The following is a 15254-nucleotide window of genomic DNA, read 5'->3' on the forward strand; positions in this document are numbered from 1 at the left end:
GGAGGTTTAAGAGTGCATCTTTATTTTTTATTGAATCCTTTCATAAAGCCATCTTTACGAGATCCTTAATTAATTTCTGGCATTTTTCATCCGAGGCATGTATGGGCCATTCGCAATTGGGTTAATTCTGATTTTTCGCACGTTATCCCCTCTGAGCATAACTTACCACGTTCATTACTGATTCATTATGGCGAGATGCTGCCCACCTGGCCCACAAATGAAAATGATTTCAGCGAGTTGATCCGGACAGGCTGGCGAGCTCACGAACAATTGCCGGCCATATACAATGCATTGCGTTAATTGGCTTAAACGGCCGGGCTGCCGCATAGCTCTCTGCGCCCGTTTTCCGTTGCCCGTGAAGCCGGCCAAGCATCCCAGATTCGAAGCCAAGGCCCCGGGATGTGCATCAATGCAGCACATATGCTCTGCCGTGCCCGATGCAATTCAGGCTCGGGGCATGCCACAAGGCAGCAATGCCCAGGCTCGCTCCGGAGGAATGGCAGGAAAACGGGCAAGAGACCGGCGCAAAAAAATGGGACTCTTAAATTGGTTAGGAAGCTTGCCAGACAGTGTCTTAATTTTCCGCAGGATGTGCGCAATGTCAAAAGCAAGGTTTGATATATGGCCCTCGGGCCAGGAGCGAACCGCCAAAGTCGGTTTAGTATCCTGGATGTGCAAGAGTGTGCGTGTGTGTTGCACGTAGACACCAAGAGAAATCAAGTACAAAAATATAACTATTTTTAAGGAAAAATTTACCATTCAAGAATTCTTTTTCAGTGCACTGACACACACTCCATATAGCTAGTTTATGTGTGCGTGGATGCCAGAGCTAAACTTGAATATTTATGCGATGCTCCTTGAAAAGTGCAGAAAAAAATTGCTTGGAAAAGTTCGAAGGTTAACTGCTGGACAGTCTCACATATTTTGCGATTTATTTTTGCAGCTGCTTCCGGATGAATTTTTTCCTTTTTTTTTAGGTAGACCAGCGCCACTGATAGAAGCACGCCCCGAACCGGATATAAAGTACTCGTGTGTTGAGGGAATATTCTGCATTGTGCCAGAGATGGAAATAAGTGAATACGGTCCATAAATCTCAGCCAAATGGGATTTAAATACTTGAACGAGAAATCCTTTGTCCGGAGGGAGGAGTGAGGAGAGACGGAGGTCTTTGAGGCTGGGGACTCCCACAACAGAACCGCACAGGCCAACCATTAAACTGTATCCCTTGTTAATTAGTCGCAAAACTTTTGCATTAATTAATATTTATGAGCGGCTTTAGTGAAGTGGCAAGCAAAACCGACACTCAAAGTGTCGTGAAGATGAAATAAAATGGAATTGCATTCGCATTCGCTGTAGCAGTCGCACAATTTGCATTTCGCTTCATTGAGGCCGCTGTGAGCGGAAAGCGCGGCCTAATACGATTAGCTCGTCAAACCCGGACCCGGACCCGGCAGCCCCTGGCAACCCCGTGGCATGCCCCTCGACTGCGGGGACATTTCAATTAATTGCGCATTTGTGGATAAATTCGGAATTCAATTAAATTGCGGACGAGATTAAAATGGGCAAACACCACAGGACTTTAATGTGAGTGCTGCCATATTTTTTGTATTTTTAATAATAACGATAATCCCCAGCTGCACACGCTCCCCAATCCTGTCCAATCAGCATTAAACTGCCATCAATATGGGTTGCCAGTTTTCGGAGAAAAACTCATGCCATTTCGCCGAGAAACGAGAAAGTTTTCGTCGGAAAACTTTGACGCCGTACAACAGTTAATGAAATTGGCAGCATTTGGTAGAAGAACTTGCCGCCGCCTCCGCATCAGCCGCTCCAACCACTCCTGCCACTTGGTGCCAAAATGACAATTGAACTAATTGCTCTGCTACCTCGAACGTGCCTGAGAGGAGCCGCCAGGAGTCCTTGAGGCCTCCATTAGCAGAAATGTCAGAAATATCTATTGTCATAATGATAAAAGTTACTTCTGCCAAACGAAAACTTTTCGATTTTTTCGTCCCAAAAAAGAAATAAACAAAATATATACCGAAATAAATCAGGCTGAGAGGCAGATATTTATCTTAATTTGCGGCAGTCATCCCAACAACCGGCCAACAGCCACGTAAAGAGTTAAGAGTCAAGTTTAGACTCCTCAAGGAGGAGCCGTCCTCCTCCCCCCGGCTCAGACTCCGACTGCGTACTAAATGCGAAAATAAAAGTACTTTCCTGTGCCCTTTATTGTGTTTCGGTTTGGTTTGGTTTTTTGGTCCCAGCGAAACATAAATAAATAAATAAACCGCTTTTCGGCAAACAAGCGCACAACACACACACACACCACACACAACACACAATAAACGAGAAGCTGCCAAGGGACTAACGGCGCGCCGGCCAAATTCCAAGTGGCAAGTGCCGGGGCTCGAAACAAAATGCGAAAGCAAAACAGAAACTTGGCCAAATGCTGTTCCGTGCTGGCCTGAAACTGGCTCCGGAGTGCGGACTCCGATGCCTGGGCAGAGTAAAGCGCAAAGACAAAGCGAAAGCAAAATATAAATAACGCAAAAGAACAAGAAAAAAGGTTGGCCGAAAAACAGAAAAAAAAGGGAAAGTAGCAGAGTGGCGGGAGGCAGTGCCACTTGACGCCCCCGAGTCGAAATGAAATTGCGGCGGTGTGGGAAAAAGCAGCATGCCAATAATAAATCAGATCCCAGCTCTCCTAGCGACCGGGGAGCGGGATGCTAAGGCCCGGGTGCGGAAGTGTGGCATGCCCCAGCCGCCGACATCATTAACGCACGTCCTGTGCTCGCAGGACACTCGAAGGAGGCAGCCCTGCGTTTAATGCAAAATGTAAATGGCGGAGCACCAGGCCAGGCTGCAAATCAATTTCCCAGTTAACTCGGCGTATGAATGATGGAAACTCGAGTGAAAATGGGGCACACCCAAAAAATAGGCTTATACGGAATTCTAAGAAATTGGTCCGCATGGCGTATGTGTTATATAAATAAAATATATAATTATTAAAAATAAAGACAAGCCTAGAGGGACTAAAATCAAATCTAAAATCACTGTTTGATCTAGCAGCATTAGTTTCAGAAAATAATAAATATATGTACACATTGCGTATAAGTAATATTAATTGAAGATGGCAAAGGTATTAATCCCGAGAAACGTGACTTAAGTAAAAGTCGATCTCTTTATATTGTATGAATTTTTAAAGGTAACATATTAATTCTTCACGAAATAGTAAGTACTTTGGTACTAAATTATAAAAGATCCCACTGCGTATGACTTTTATTTATTTTTAAACATACTTAAAGCAAGATATCCCTAATCTTTTTGCAACCATGGTTTTAACTATTTTTTCTAGTGTAAACCAATGTCCTGGCGGACCCGCTTGAGTGGCGACATATTTCATGCAGCACGCGGCCTTTGAAGACCGCTGTCAGATCCGCAATTGTTCAAGGGAAAAGGAAAGAGGATGAAAGAAGGGTTCCCCAGGATGTTTGACTAACTTGGACATTTATATGGCCCGGTGAAAAAAATGTATTTATTGGTTGGCTTGGGCACGGGACGAAAAAAGTGAAAGCCCGCCGAAAATAAAAAGGGAAATAAAAGAGAACATGGCAAACAATAGGAAAAGGATCATTGCTGGGCACTCCGGCAGGGCATCAAAAATACAAAAAAAAAAGGAGAAATGTGAAAATATAAAACAATAAATAAGGGAAGGCTTCATAAATATGCCAATAGCCAGCCATTAAAGCCGCCAGGCCGCTTTTACGAGCCCACAGGCTCAGGGATTCCGGGGAGCCACTCGCTCCCTCGTGAACGTTTCCATTGGCGCCTGGTTTCCATTTATGTATTTATGTGCATACTTAATGAATTTAATGTTTTATTAATGCGAGCACCTTGTTGTTGTTGTTTGTGTTGCTGTTCTTACTGCTGTTGCTGTTGCCGCATGTGTCGTGCTCTTAAGTGACAAATAATTAACAACACTTGTGCCGACGGAGGAGTCCGTGGGAATGCCACTTCGCGAGGAGACGGCCTGGTGCCTGAGTCCTGGCGAAGAAGCCCCCGCTGTCTATCTGAGTGTTCTATAATCTGTTTAATGTAATTTGCAATTTATATTAACCTATTGAAATTTCAATGAAAGAGAGTGATGGAAAAATCCCCACTTCACGGCAACTTCCGTTTCCGTTGCTGTCGCGGAAGTAATTTGAACTCGCGTACCTTTCATATTTGTATATATACATTTTTTCTTCCGATTATTTAATATGTTTAATGGAAGGCGTGGTTGCCTTATGGCATCTCTTCATCTGCCATATCCGGGAATCTTGAAGATGCCGAAACGGAAGCGGCTGGAGATCGGATGCGGATGAGTGAGTGCCTCGACAGCATCGATTTCTCCTGTGTATCAAATGCATTATGAACGTGATTTATTCATAACAGTGCGCGGCGAATGCAAATTTTCGACATGTAACTGCAATTTGCATACATTCTTGCCACTGCCAATATGCAGACATGTATAGAGAAAGCGCTGCATTGAGCCCCTTACCGGGCCAAGTCAAGCCAGCTAACTCAGCCAAGTCGGCCAAGACGGCAAAGTCAGCTAAGCAAGAGCACAGCGCACTTATGGGGGCGTTCGTAAAATATTGTTGTATATGAAAATGGCTGCTCTTCGGCCCACATGTGAGAAAATACGTGGCAGCCGCTGAACCCCCCTCACAGCCCGGACACTCACTCCTCCCTCCCCTGGCAGGCTGTCGCATAAACGAGTTTATGTTGCAAGTTAGTACGCGCAATTTGCAATTTGATGTACCCTTCCGTCCCCTTGCCACACCCTCCTTACTGAAGACGCCTCTTTTGCAGCCTCCTGCAGCTTGTCGCTCAAGAGTGTTTCTGTGTGGGTGTGTGGCTGCAAAGTAACTTGGCAATCCAAATTATGGTAATTTGCCAAGCTCGACTGCGTGTCTTTGAACGTGCACTTAATCTACTTTATGAGCGGGGGCGGCTCCACTCTCGATTTGATTTCCCCTTTCGATTGCAACAATTCTTTGGGGCCGAAAAGGATTTAATTCGGAAACTATCGCCCAAAGCCGCGAATAGTAAGTATACAATGTTTTCGATTCACTTCTTGGAAACACATAAAGAAGTTATTCTCAAAACTGTGACACTGAATTTAGTGAAGAATAGATCACCCAGATAGATTATCCATTATCCACATTTCGGAAGAATTAACAAATTCTTTATTTATTTTGCTTAAAACCTAGAAAGATGAAACTACCACATATATTTCTTAAGTCGTATGCAAATTTTTTTTTTAATAAAATCGGGACTTAAATGCCATATTTTAATAAAAATAAATATGTCTTCCATTATCCCGCCAAATATTATAACTGAAACGTCAATAGTTTTGCCACTAAAGACTCAATAATTTTTTTCCCAATAGTTTTCTGACGAACTTTTATAAGCTCTACTGGAATGTTTGATATTTAGAAATTAAAATCATATTTACAAATTTGTATTATCATACAAATAATGATAACATTATTAAATGTAATAATATTTATATTTAGTTTTATTTATCTCTTAAGATAGTTAGATAACAATCAGTTTTCGATTCCAGGTTGAAGTTAGCTCAAAGAGCTCAAAGACGATAGTTTAAAGCTTAAAGATAATCGTGCATCACTTTCATTGGATAACTGATCTAAAGAGTATATACATATATATATTAGGTAGATATAAATATATCTAAAAAGGTATATCTAAAAGTCAGTACATTTGGCACCCAAAAAATATTTGAGTGTACGTACTTCCGAATATCTTTACTTATACCTTCATCACAAAACACACCGATATCTGTCGAAATTTGTTTTCACTGCACCCATCTAAAGTGCGTTGTGTTTTCCCGGAAAAACGAACCCAAGTTTCCATTTGCAACACACAATCAAACTGTCATTGGGTCATTGGGGCGAGTGTAAGCGATGCAGGCGTTGGAAACTCAATTGCAACTACCGAAATGCATTTAGCCTGCACTCGCAGTCGGGACTCGGCACTCTTCAGCACTCTGCACACATCACGTATACGCCGCATGGGGCTGGGCGGGAAATGATTCTGAATCTGAAACAGAAACAGAAACAGCCGTAACATGTCCAGGCAAAAAACAAGCACATTATAGGCAAAACAAAGGCCAAATGACAAAACGAGTGCGACATGGTTCAGGACAAAAGCCAAAAATTGCATGTCCTGAGCGAAGAGCAGTTGGAACAGAAAAAAACGAGATCCTGATTGACGTGACAATCCGCTACGCATACAACCTAAAGCCCCTGGCCAGCAAATGAAAAACACAATTGTTAAATAAATATTCATGAACCGAACACGTATTCTGGGCTTGGTATTTTCTACTTATTTTTTACGAACTTTGCGATTGTTTGTCCTGGGTTTTCAGTGCCTTTTCCATTTTAATATACTTTCAACCTGGTAATTGAATTGAGCGCCTGCCGTCAAAAGTAAGCATAATGCGAGCCAAGTAGGGCCCGAGCCATGATTAGCCAAACAAATGCGGGGCTTTAAAGGCCAAGTTAATACCTAGGCGGATCCTTTCCTTCGCAGCTTATGAGGCAACCCTTTTTTGTGTTCGTTCTTTGTGTCCGTGCCAGGATACGATGAATGATAAGGAAAGGGTCGCAATTAGTAGGTGTCCTGCTGCCTGACGTCTGTTAATATCGAACTCGTCCGTCTGCTTTGATATTGGAGCACGTTCGGGGTCCGGTAATCTGGGGATGCCATTAAATGCCATGGGACATCAACAATTGGCATAGTTTCGGATTGGTTTGTTCCCAGAAGTTTTTCCATTCCCATTCCCCTGCCAGAGCATTCGATACGCCTGAAAATCAAACTACAATTAGGCGCAGAGTCCGAAGACGGAAATCTGATTCGGAGAAAAAGCGAAAAGAAGTAGGATTTCGGGGGGGGACCCGGAGTATTAGGCATCACCCACTGAGGCATTAAATGTCAGGCAGGGTTTTTCTTGAGGGGCAGCAAAAGGGGAGGGGGAGAAGGACATGCCCTCCATTTGTTTTTATGCTTATGCGGCAGAACTAGTCGCCGGTCCAATTTACCAGATTCCGCCGCTTCCCGGCCGTGAAGCATCGAATTATCTGCTATCCGGGCTTAACTAGCAGCAGGATAAATATCCTGCCGGGCAGCCCCATCAAACTGCTTTCGGCAGTCGGTGGCGATTTGTTTAATATTTAATGCACAACAACAGGGCTGCCCCGAAGAGGCATCCGGCACTGGGCAATGGACATTTTATAAAATATCGCCCCGGGGTCGGGCCAGACAAGTTTGTGGGCTTTTCTCGGCCAGCTCCTTTGTGTGATTTATTTAGTTAAGCTGTCCCAAATCCGAGCCATGCACAAATCCCTGGCCCACAAATTATGGAAACGCTTACGGGGAGAGACGCTGTTTCGGCCAACTATTTCAAACAGGCAGTCGGGGGGCAGAAGAGTGTCGATTCGATTGTCCGTCTGTCCGGCGGAATCTCATTCTCCGACTCTTTGTCAGCCGGACTGTATCGAATGAGACGCACGAGCGAGCAGTCCCAACGCCGAACCCGGATCGACCTGGGTGACAGTCACTTGACACATGGGGGTCCTGGACCTTTGCCAAAAGTGTTAAATCGGTTGCCACTCGGCCGGAAGGTGTGGACTCCGTGTCCACGGCAACCTCTGAGCCCATCAATATCGCGTATAAATCAGGAGCAGGAGTATTAGTAGTCGATACAGCAGGAAGCGAAGCCGGAGTTTGGCACTCACTGCTAATGAGTTAATTAGATGATTTAGTTGCCGCATTTTCGGCGCCACAAGGGCACATTAATTATAAACCCGGGCCTGAGAAGATGCTTATGAATTCCACATATTTACACACGCCTTTAATCGCAGAGCTGAGCCGCGGCAAGGAACGATTCCTTGGCATTGCGACTGATTGCTGGCTTCATGGTTACCGACACTCCAAGTTCAGGCGCGACACTGAAAGAAAAGCTGGAAAGAATATTTTACAAAGCTTTTACGAGTCATTAAAACTCGGAACTGGAATTGGGAAGCCAGTTTAAACAATAAAAAGTGCCTCAGGACTCTGAATCTCTTAGAGTTCTATTTATTTGTTATTTTGAAACCCAACTTAACGTGTATCTGAGGGCTCATTAAAAGCCACATTGAAACGCTTTGCGAATCCGTTGCGTGAGTTCATTAATCGCACCGATTTTATGGCCACAACCGCATCCTGCCCGCAATGGCGACATCTTGGGACTCTGCCAGCTGGCTGAGTGTTTTGGGCTTTGGGGCTGCCGCATAAATCGAGCGGAAACGAGGCAAAACACAGCTCTTGGGGCAAACGGGGAAACGGGGACTGGGAAGGGCCTGCGACTTGCATTGACCGTGAACTTTGACGAGCCGACCGGACGTCCTAATGACGCCCAGACAAACGTCTTGAAATGAGCCTGCACCGGGTAGAGTCCCTTCCAGCCAACCTCCACTTTCTTTCGCCCCACTTGAGCCAGTGCCTCTGACATGGCCCATCAGTAGCCTTGTCATAAGCCCCCTGTGCTGCAGTCTAGGATACGGATAAGAATCCTTTGCGCAGTGGGCGGCCAATTGTCCCAGATAGCCTTGCCATGCCCGCCTGTCTCTGCATTCCGTTTCCCAAACTAAGCTCCTTAAATTGCAACGAGCTTAGCCGCTTGCCATTTTTCAACGAAAGGCAGTCAGCTGAGCGTCGTTTTGATTACAGAAATTAAACAAAAAAATTAAATAAAAATAAGGGGGGAAAAAATCAAGTATAATGAAAATGAAAACTGTGAAGGAAGCCAAAGAGGTCCAAACAATTGGCTAAAAGTTTCGGTCTGGCCATTTTTGTTGTTTCGGGGGATGCAGGAAAAGTTTTGTTTGCTTTCCCATCCCAGATAGCCAGCCAGTGGGTGTATTTTACACCATCAACCGCCAGCGTCAACCGAATTTTTAACTTCATTTAGAACTCATTAAAAACTTTAGCATAATTGCATAAATTTGCAAAGTCAATGGCAAACTTGTCCAAGGCAGCGGCCAAAGATGAGCCTGTCCCAGGTCTCTTAAGTGGTGGGCGTTGTTAGGTGGCTTTTGGTGACGCCCACAAGCACCTATTGGAATCACTTGAAACTCGCCCGTTGATCCAGTGAATCCAGTGCCCACTTCTCCCTAATAAGCGGTGCCCAGCTGTTGGTGAATGCTAAAGTGTCTTAATTTGCTGCGAAGAGCTGTCTTTCAATAAATTCTGATTTAATATATGCATATTGCAGACTCCAAAAGGTCAATCGATTCCGTCTGACAAGACGCTTAAATATGAAAAAAAAACACTTAAATAAGACAATAAATAAAAATATATTACAACGAGAGATTCAAAATTAAAAGTAGTATATAACAAGAAAGGAAAGCTAACTTCGGCGAAGCCGAAGTTGATATACCCTTGCAGTTAAAACCGGATATATATCGCAACCATCGGATTTAGTTGGCCGATCCTTATGAAATTTGGTAGGTTGGATGAACTGACCAAAAATAGAATCTGTACCAAGTTCCAGCTTTTTATCTTCAAAAACACAAAAGTTGGGTCAATTCCGATCTTTCAGTTATATGGCAGCTATAGGATATAGTCGGCCGATCCTAATGAAATTTGGTAGGTTGGATTAACTGACCAAAAATAGAATCTGTATTAAATTCCAGCATTCTATCTTCAAAAACACGAAAGTTGGGTCATTTCCGATCGTTCAGTTATATGACAGCTATAGGATATAGTCGGCCGATCCTTATGAAATTTGGCACGTCGTATTGTTTTGCCAAAAATAGCTCTCATGTTAAATTTGAACTCTCTAACTCTAAAAACACCAAAGTTATACCATTTCCGATCAATCAGTTATATGGCAGCTATAGGATATAGTCGGCCGATCCCGGTCGTTCCGACTTATATACTGCGTGCAAAGGAAAGAAGGGTGTGTGCAAAGTTTCAAGTCGATAGCTTTAAAACTGAGAGACTAGTTCGCGTAGAAACGGACAGACAGACAGACAGACAGACGGACAGACGGAAATGCTCATATCAACTCAGGAGGTGATCCTGATCAAGAATATATATACTTTATAGGGTCGGAGATGTCTCCTTCACTGCGTTGCACACTTTTGGACAAAATTATAATACCCTCTGCATGGGTATAACAAACAGTGGTTGGAAGCAAAAAGTTGAATAAGCCACCCATTTATAAGATATACATATCTTCTATTTTAATTATACAACCTGTAACCAAAATAAAGGGCTTACATCACTGCAGAATTAATAAAAAAAGCTCAACATAGTCCCAAAACTCAAGACAAACTTTAAAATGTACTGTTATAAACAAGAAATGGGCTTATAAATAAAAAAATAAATACTAAAATATTTTCTATATTCTAGAAACTACATTATTTAATAGTGGATTAAACATTTTTTCCTTCAATTACTCCCCGCATTTTAAAGAATTTCAAAATCGAGACTTCGAGCTAATGTCAACCAAGATTCCTATTTTTTTTTTTGCCTTGTTTTTTTAAACAATTAATTTTAAATGATTATTTGCTTATATATTGCATTTTAGAATACAAATAATATTGGTACATTCAAATGATCGTAAATTGGAAAATATTAATGGCTGTCATATTTTTTTTACTGTAGAAAACAACTGTTCGCAATCCAGGAAACTTACATATATACATACATATACATATATTGTGAAAAAGTATAATAATATTTGAGGAATATTTTAAAATTTTAAAATAAAATTTGCGATTTTTGATACGTTTTTCTAGAAACAAAAATTATTAATAAGGCTTGCAGCATGTTCGACCATTTTGGGCTTTGACCTTATTTTTAATTACATATTTTTATTTAACCGAAATATACGGGATTGTACGGAGTTGTCGCAGGTGGATTTGAATATAAATGATTCATTCTTACTTATGGACTTGTTTTATTTTCGCCTATTAGAGTGGTGTCAGCCGTAAATATTTCCCCAAAATTCAAAGCTTTTAACCACTGTGCAAAAGTAACTACGGTGAACAAAAGCTCTAAAAAAGCGAATGTACTAAAACGACAAAGCTTTTAGTTCCTAAACCATTCAAAGTGAGCAACGAAAACTTTAAAATAAATATTTCAAACTCTTGACTTGGAAATCCTATAAGAAAAGTTTATTTTCTCTTATTTAAATAATCCTTTATTAGTAAAAACTCGAGAAAGAGAAAACATTTTAAATTTGATTTAACATGATTTGGTGTGTAGTTTATTCATCATTTAAATGTTCTATAATTTATACATACATATACATGAACTATTTACTTTCATTAAATACATATTAGTTCAACATTTATTGTTATACTGTGTTCATGATAATTAAGTTGTCGTTGCTGAAATGATTGGGCCGTATCATAGAACATGGAACCGGAACCCCTCTCACTCTTGTGACCAGAGACAACAAACAAATATATATATTAATTACGCAACTTTATGTAATATCCATTAATTTAGAGACAAGGAAACAATTATAGATCTTCATACTTTTTTAGGTTCTTCTTTCATCTATCATTTAAAAATGTTTGTTGCATTAAAGCATTGATTTTGCACTTAATATTCCACTGTTTAGTTGAGTTGCTGTACAAATTTTTCACAAGGATCGGTGCAAGGACATGGGCCGGGACAGGGATTGAACGGAGACCGGAAAACAGGGGCGGGGAGTTGTAATACTTGTGCGAACTGGTGTAACGTCTAACGTAAGAACAAACGAAAAAGAAACGATCGGGGAGAGCAAACACAAGGAGGCAATTGATTAATTTTTGTTGGAATGCTACGATTCTTTATGCGAAAATGATTAGATAATTTATAAACAATTAAAAGAGCTCACACTTAAAACCTAACAAAAATAGTAAACTTTAACAAAATGAAATTTCAGGACAGTGTGTTGGCGGGAATAACGACAATACGACAATTAAGAAGCAATTCAATTTATGTACATTGCAAGACGGTAATCTGACCACGATTTCAATACTAAAAACACGCACATTATTAGAGTAGGTTTGCTCGTTTGGACAATATTCAACTAGGCTTTCTTTTTTTATGCTACGTGGCGGTGCCCTGCGATACACAAATCCAGGATCTCGACGCAGGTAAGATATTTTGTGTTTGTATTGTGGTTTATGTATATATAGACGCATACACAGCGGATATTGCAGGTGGTGGAGACGCGCCGCACGATGCGCCACCGCCAGCTTAAATTATGAATGAAACAAAATTTTGGACAAAAATCAAAAACAAAACAATAAACAGGATCTAATGGCGCGAGTCCCTAGGGTAGAATTCGGCCAGGATGGAGGCCGGAATACGCTTCAGCATCTCCTTGGGGAAGATACGCAGCAGCTGCCAGCCGATGTCCAGGGATTCAAAGACAGTGCGGTTCTCGTAGTTACCCTGAAATGAAAATGAAAGCCATCAGATATAGTTCCACTCAGGGACTGCGGAATTCTATTTCAACCCACCTGCGAGATGAAGTTCTTCTCGAACTTGGTCAAGAACTCCAAGTACAGAAGATCATCGGGCGTCAGAGCCTCCTCACCCACCACAGCCTTCATGGCCTGCACATCCTTGCCGATGGCGTAGCAAGCGTACAGCTGGTTGGACACATCAGAGTGGTCCTTGCGGGTCATGCCCTCGCCAATGGCGGACTTCATCAGACGAGACAGCGATGGCAGCACGTTGACTGGAGGATAGATCTGTCTGTTGTGCAGCTGACGATCGACGTAGATCTGACCCTCGGTAATATAACCGGTCAAATCGGGAATTGGATGGGTAATATCGTCGTTGGGCATAGTAAGAATGGGGATCTGGGTGATGGAGCCGTTGCGACCCTCCACACGACCGGCACGCTCGTAGATGGTGGCCAAATCGGTGTACATGTAACCGGGGAAACCACGACGGCCGGGCACCTCCTCACGGGCAGCGGACACCTCACGCAGGGCCTCGGCGTAGGAGGACATGTCGGTAAGGATGACCAGCACGTGCTTCTCGCACTGGTAGGCCAAGAACTCGGCGGCGGTCAGAGCCAGACGGGGGGTGATGATACGCTCGATGGTCGGATCGTTGGCCAAGTTCAAGAACAAGCACACGTTCTCCATGGAACCGTTCTCCTCGAAATCCTGCTTGAAGAAACGGGCCGTCTCCATGTTGACACCCATAGCAGCGAACACGATGGCGAAGTTGTCGGTGTGGTCATCCAGCACCGACTTTCCGGGCAGCTTGACGAGACCGGCCTGACGACAGATCTGGGCAGCGATTTCGTTGTGGGGCAGACCAGCAGCAGAGAAGATGGGGATCTTCTGACCACGGGCAATAGAGTTCATCACATCAATGGCCGAGATACCGGTCTGGATCATTTCCTCGGGGTAAATACGGGACCAGGGGTTGATGGGCTGTCCCTGGATGTCCAAAAAGTCCTCGGCGAGGATTGGAGGTCCCTTGTCGATGGGCTTTCCGGAGCCGTTGAACACACGGCCCAACATGTCCTCGGACACGGGGGTGCGCAGAATGTCGCCGGTGAACTCGCAGAGCGTGTTCTTGGCATCAATGCCAGAGGTGCCCTCGAACACCTGGACGACAGCCTTGGAGCCGCTCACCTCAAGGACCTGGCCAGAGCGCACCGTTCCGTCAGCCAGACGAAGCTGGACGATCTCGGCGAACTTGGGGAACTTGACTTCATCGAGAATAACCAGAGGTCCGTTGACACCGGACACCGTCTTGTAGGCTGTAAATTATATAAAAATTAAAAACTTTTATAAGGGAAACTAGGCGAAGAAGTGCATATTTATATTATTAATATTTTTTAATTAGAAATCCAATCCTGATGATATTAATTTTTTTTACTGCCTTTCGTTACAACAAAAAGACGGGTCGCGCAACGCTCACATGAAAGTAAGAAGCTGATAAGAAAGCAAATGTCAGAAGAGAAGAAGCATGGGTGGGTGGCAAAGGGAGCGGGGAGAAGTATGTCAGCTGACTCTCTGACTCGGCCCTAGCCACGAGCAGCAATGGGAATCCAATAAGAAACAGATAACAATAAACGGAATTCAAAGGGAATCCTATTGGCAAAAGATAGCAAGAAAATGAAAATGTAAAACACACACACATGACAATCACAAATCCCTTCCACTGCAATTTTTTATATCATCTTTTTATGCAACTGTCGTGGGACCCAAAATTATATTACTTGCTAACTATTTTTTTCTAAGTACACTTATGTTAGCTAAGCCCCATTGATCTCAAAATTGAGGCAATAAATCGTGTAATCTATATTATCTATAGTTTTTGAATTATTAATTTGGTTTTTGGATAAAAAATAGTTAAATTACCGACCTCTATAAAGTTATCGCCCATCGCCACCCACCCCGTTCGCAGTCAGGTGCCTCGAACTGTGTGAATGGCAAAAGCAAAGCAAACAGCTGAGAGACTAGCGGTCATGTGACGATGAAAATTTTCAATCGCTAACTGGTTAATGAGGGGGTGCTCCCGAGTGTCACTATATAGACTAACGATCATCAATAAATCACTAAACTACAATTATATGCACTGAGGCCATGCCTTCTTTAGAATTTTTGCCTGTTTTTGTGGTGCTGGGTAGTTTTATTGATTTTTCTGTATTCCGCCTCACACCCAGATTCTTAAAACATGGCGGACCCCGAGACTTTCGTTACGGGGCATCTTTGCATTTTTTCACTCGATTAAATGGATCTTTTATTTGATAGTTCGTGAAAAGCGTGGAAATACTCACTCAGGCGAGGCTGGGAAATAAAGTCCCGGGAGACGGCGAGGACATGTTCCCGCTGAGCTTGCTGGGCGTTCATTCTGAATTTTTTTTACGCCTCTCTACCTTGAAAAACCACGGAAAATTTCGAGCTGCAATTGGACGAAAAACGAACGTCAATCTAAATTCTTTACAGTTTTCGCTGCGACAACCACACGTACAATTTTTCGACTACGAACAGTAATGGCGACACACGCAAATTTGGCCTGCGAAGTCGTTGAGAGTGCGAGGAAAAATCGCTGGAGCTGCAAAAATAACAGTGGGGCTCGAGTGGAGCTGGTTGTGACGTCACGTGCCGTCACATGACACAGGCGACAGGGATTTTTCCACAGTTTTTGGTATTTTTATGGTAAATCACTATTTT

General features: G+C 42.9%; 1 protein-coding gene across 1 annotated transcript; it reads right to left on the minus strand.

Moving 5' to 3' along the window:
- Positions 1 to 11527: 11527 nt before the first annotated feature.
- Positions 11528 to 15208, minus strand: Vha55 (V-type proton ATPase subunit Vha55). The gene is made up of 4 exons (XM_017245457.3): positions 15052 to 15208; positions 14858 to 14982; positions 12573 to 13834; positions 11528 to 12504 (listed from the first exon to the last, which is right to left on the minus strand). Exons 2-4 carry the CDS (start codon positions 14928 to 14930, stop codon positions 12367 to 12369), a joined length of 1473 nt encoding a protein of 490 aa, XP_017100946.2. The 5' UTR covers positions 14931 to 14982; positions 15052 to 15208; the 3' UTR covers positions 11528 to 12366.
- Between the last annotated feature and the right edge of the window lie 46 nt (positions 15209 to 15254).

Source organism: Drosophila bipectinata, chromosome 3R, assembly GCF_030179905.1.
Source record: "Drosophila bipectinata strain 14024-0381.07 chromosome 3R, DbipHiC1v2, whole genome shotgun sequence".
Classification (NCBI taxonomy): domain Eukaryota; kingdom Metazoa; phylum Arthropoda; class Insecta; order Diptera; family Drosophilidae; genus Drosophila; species Drosophila bipectinata.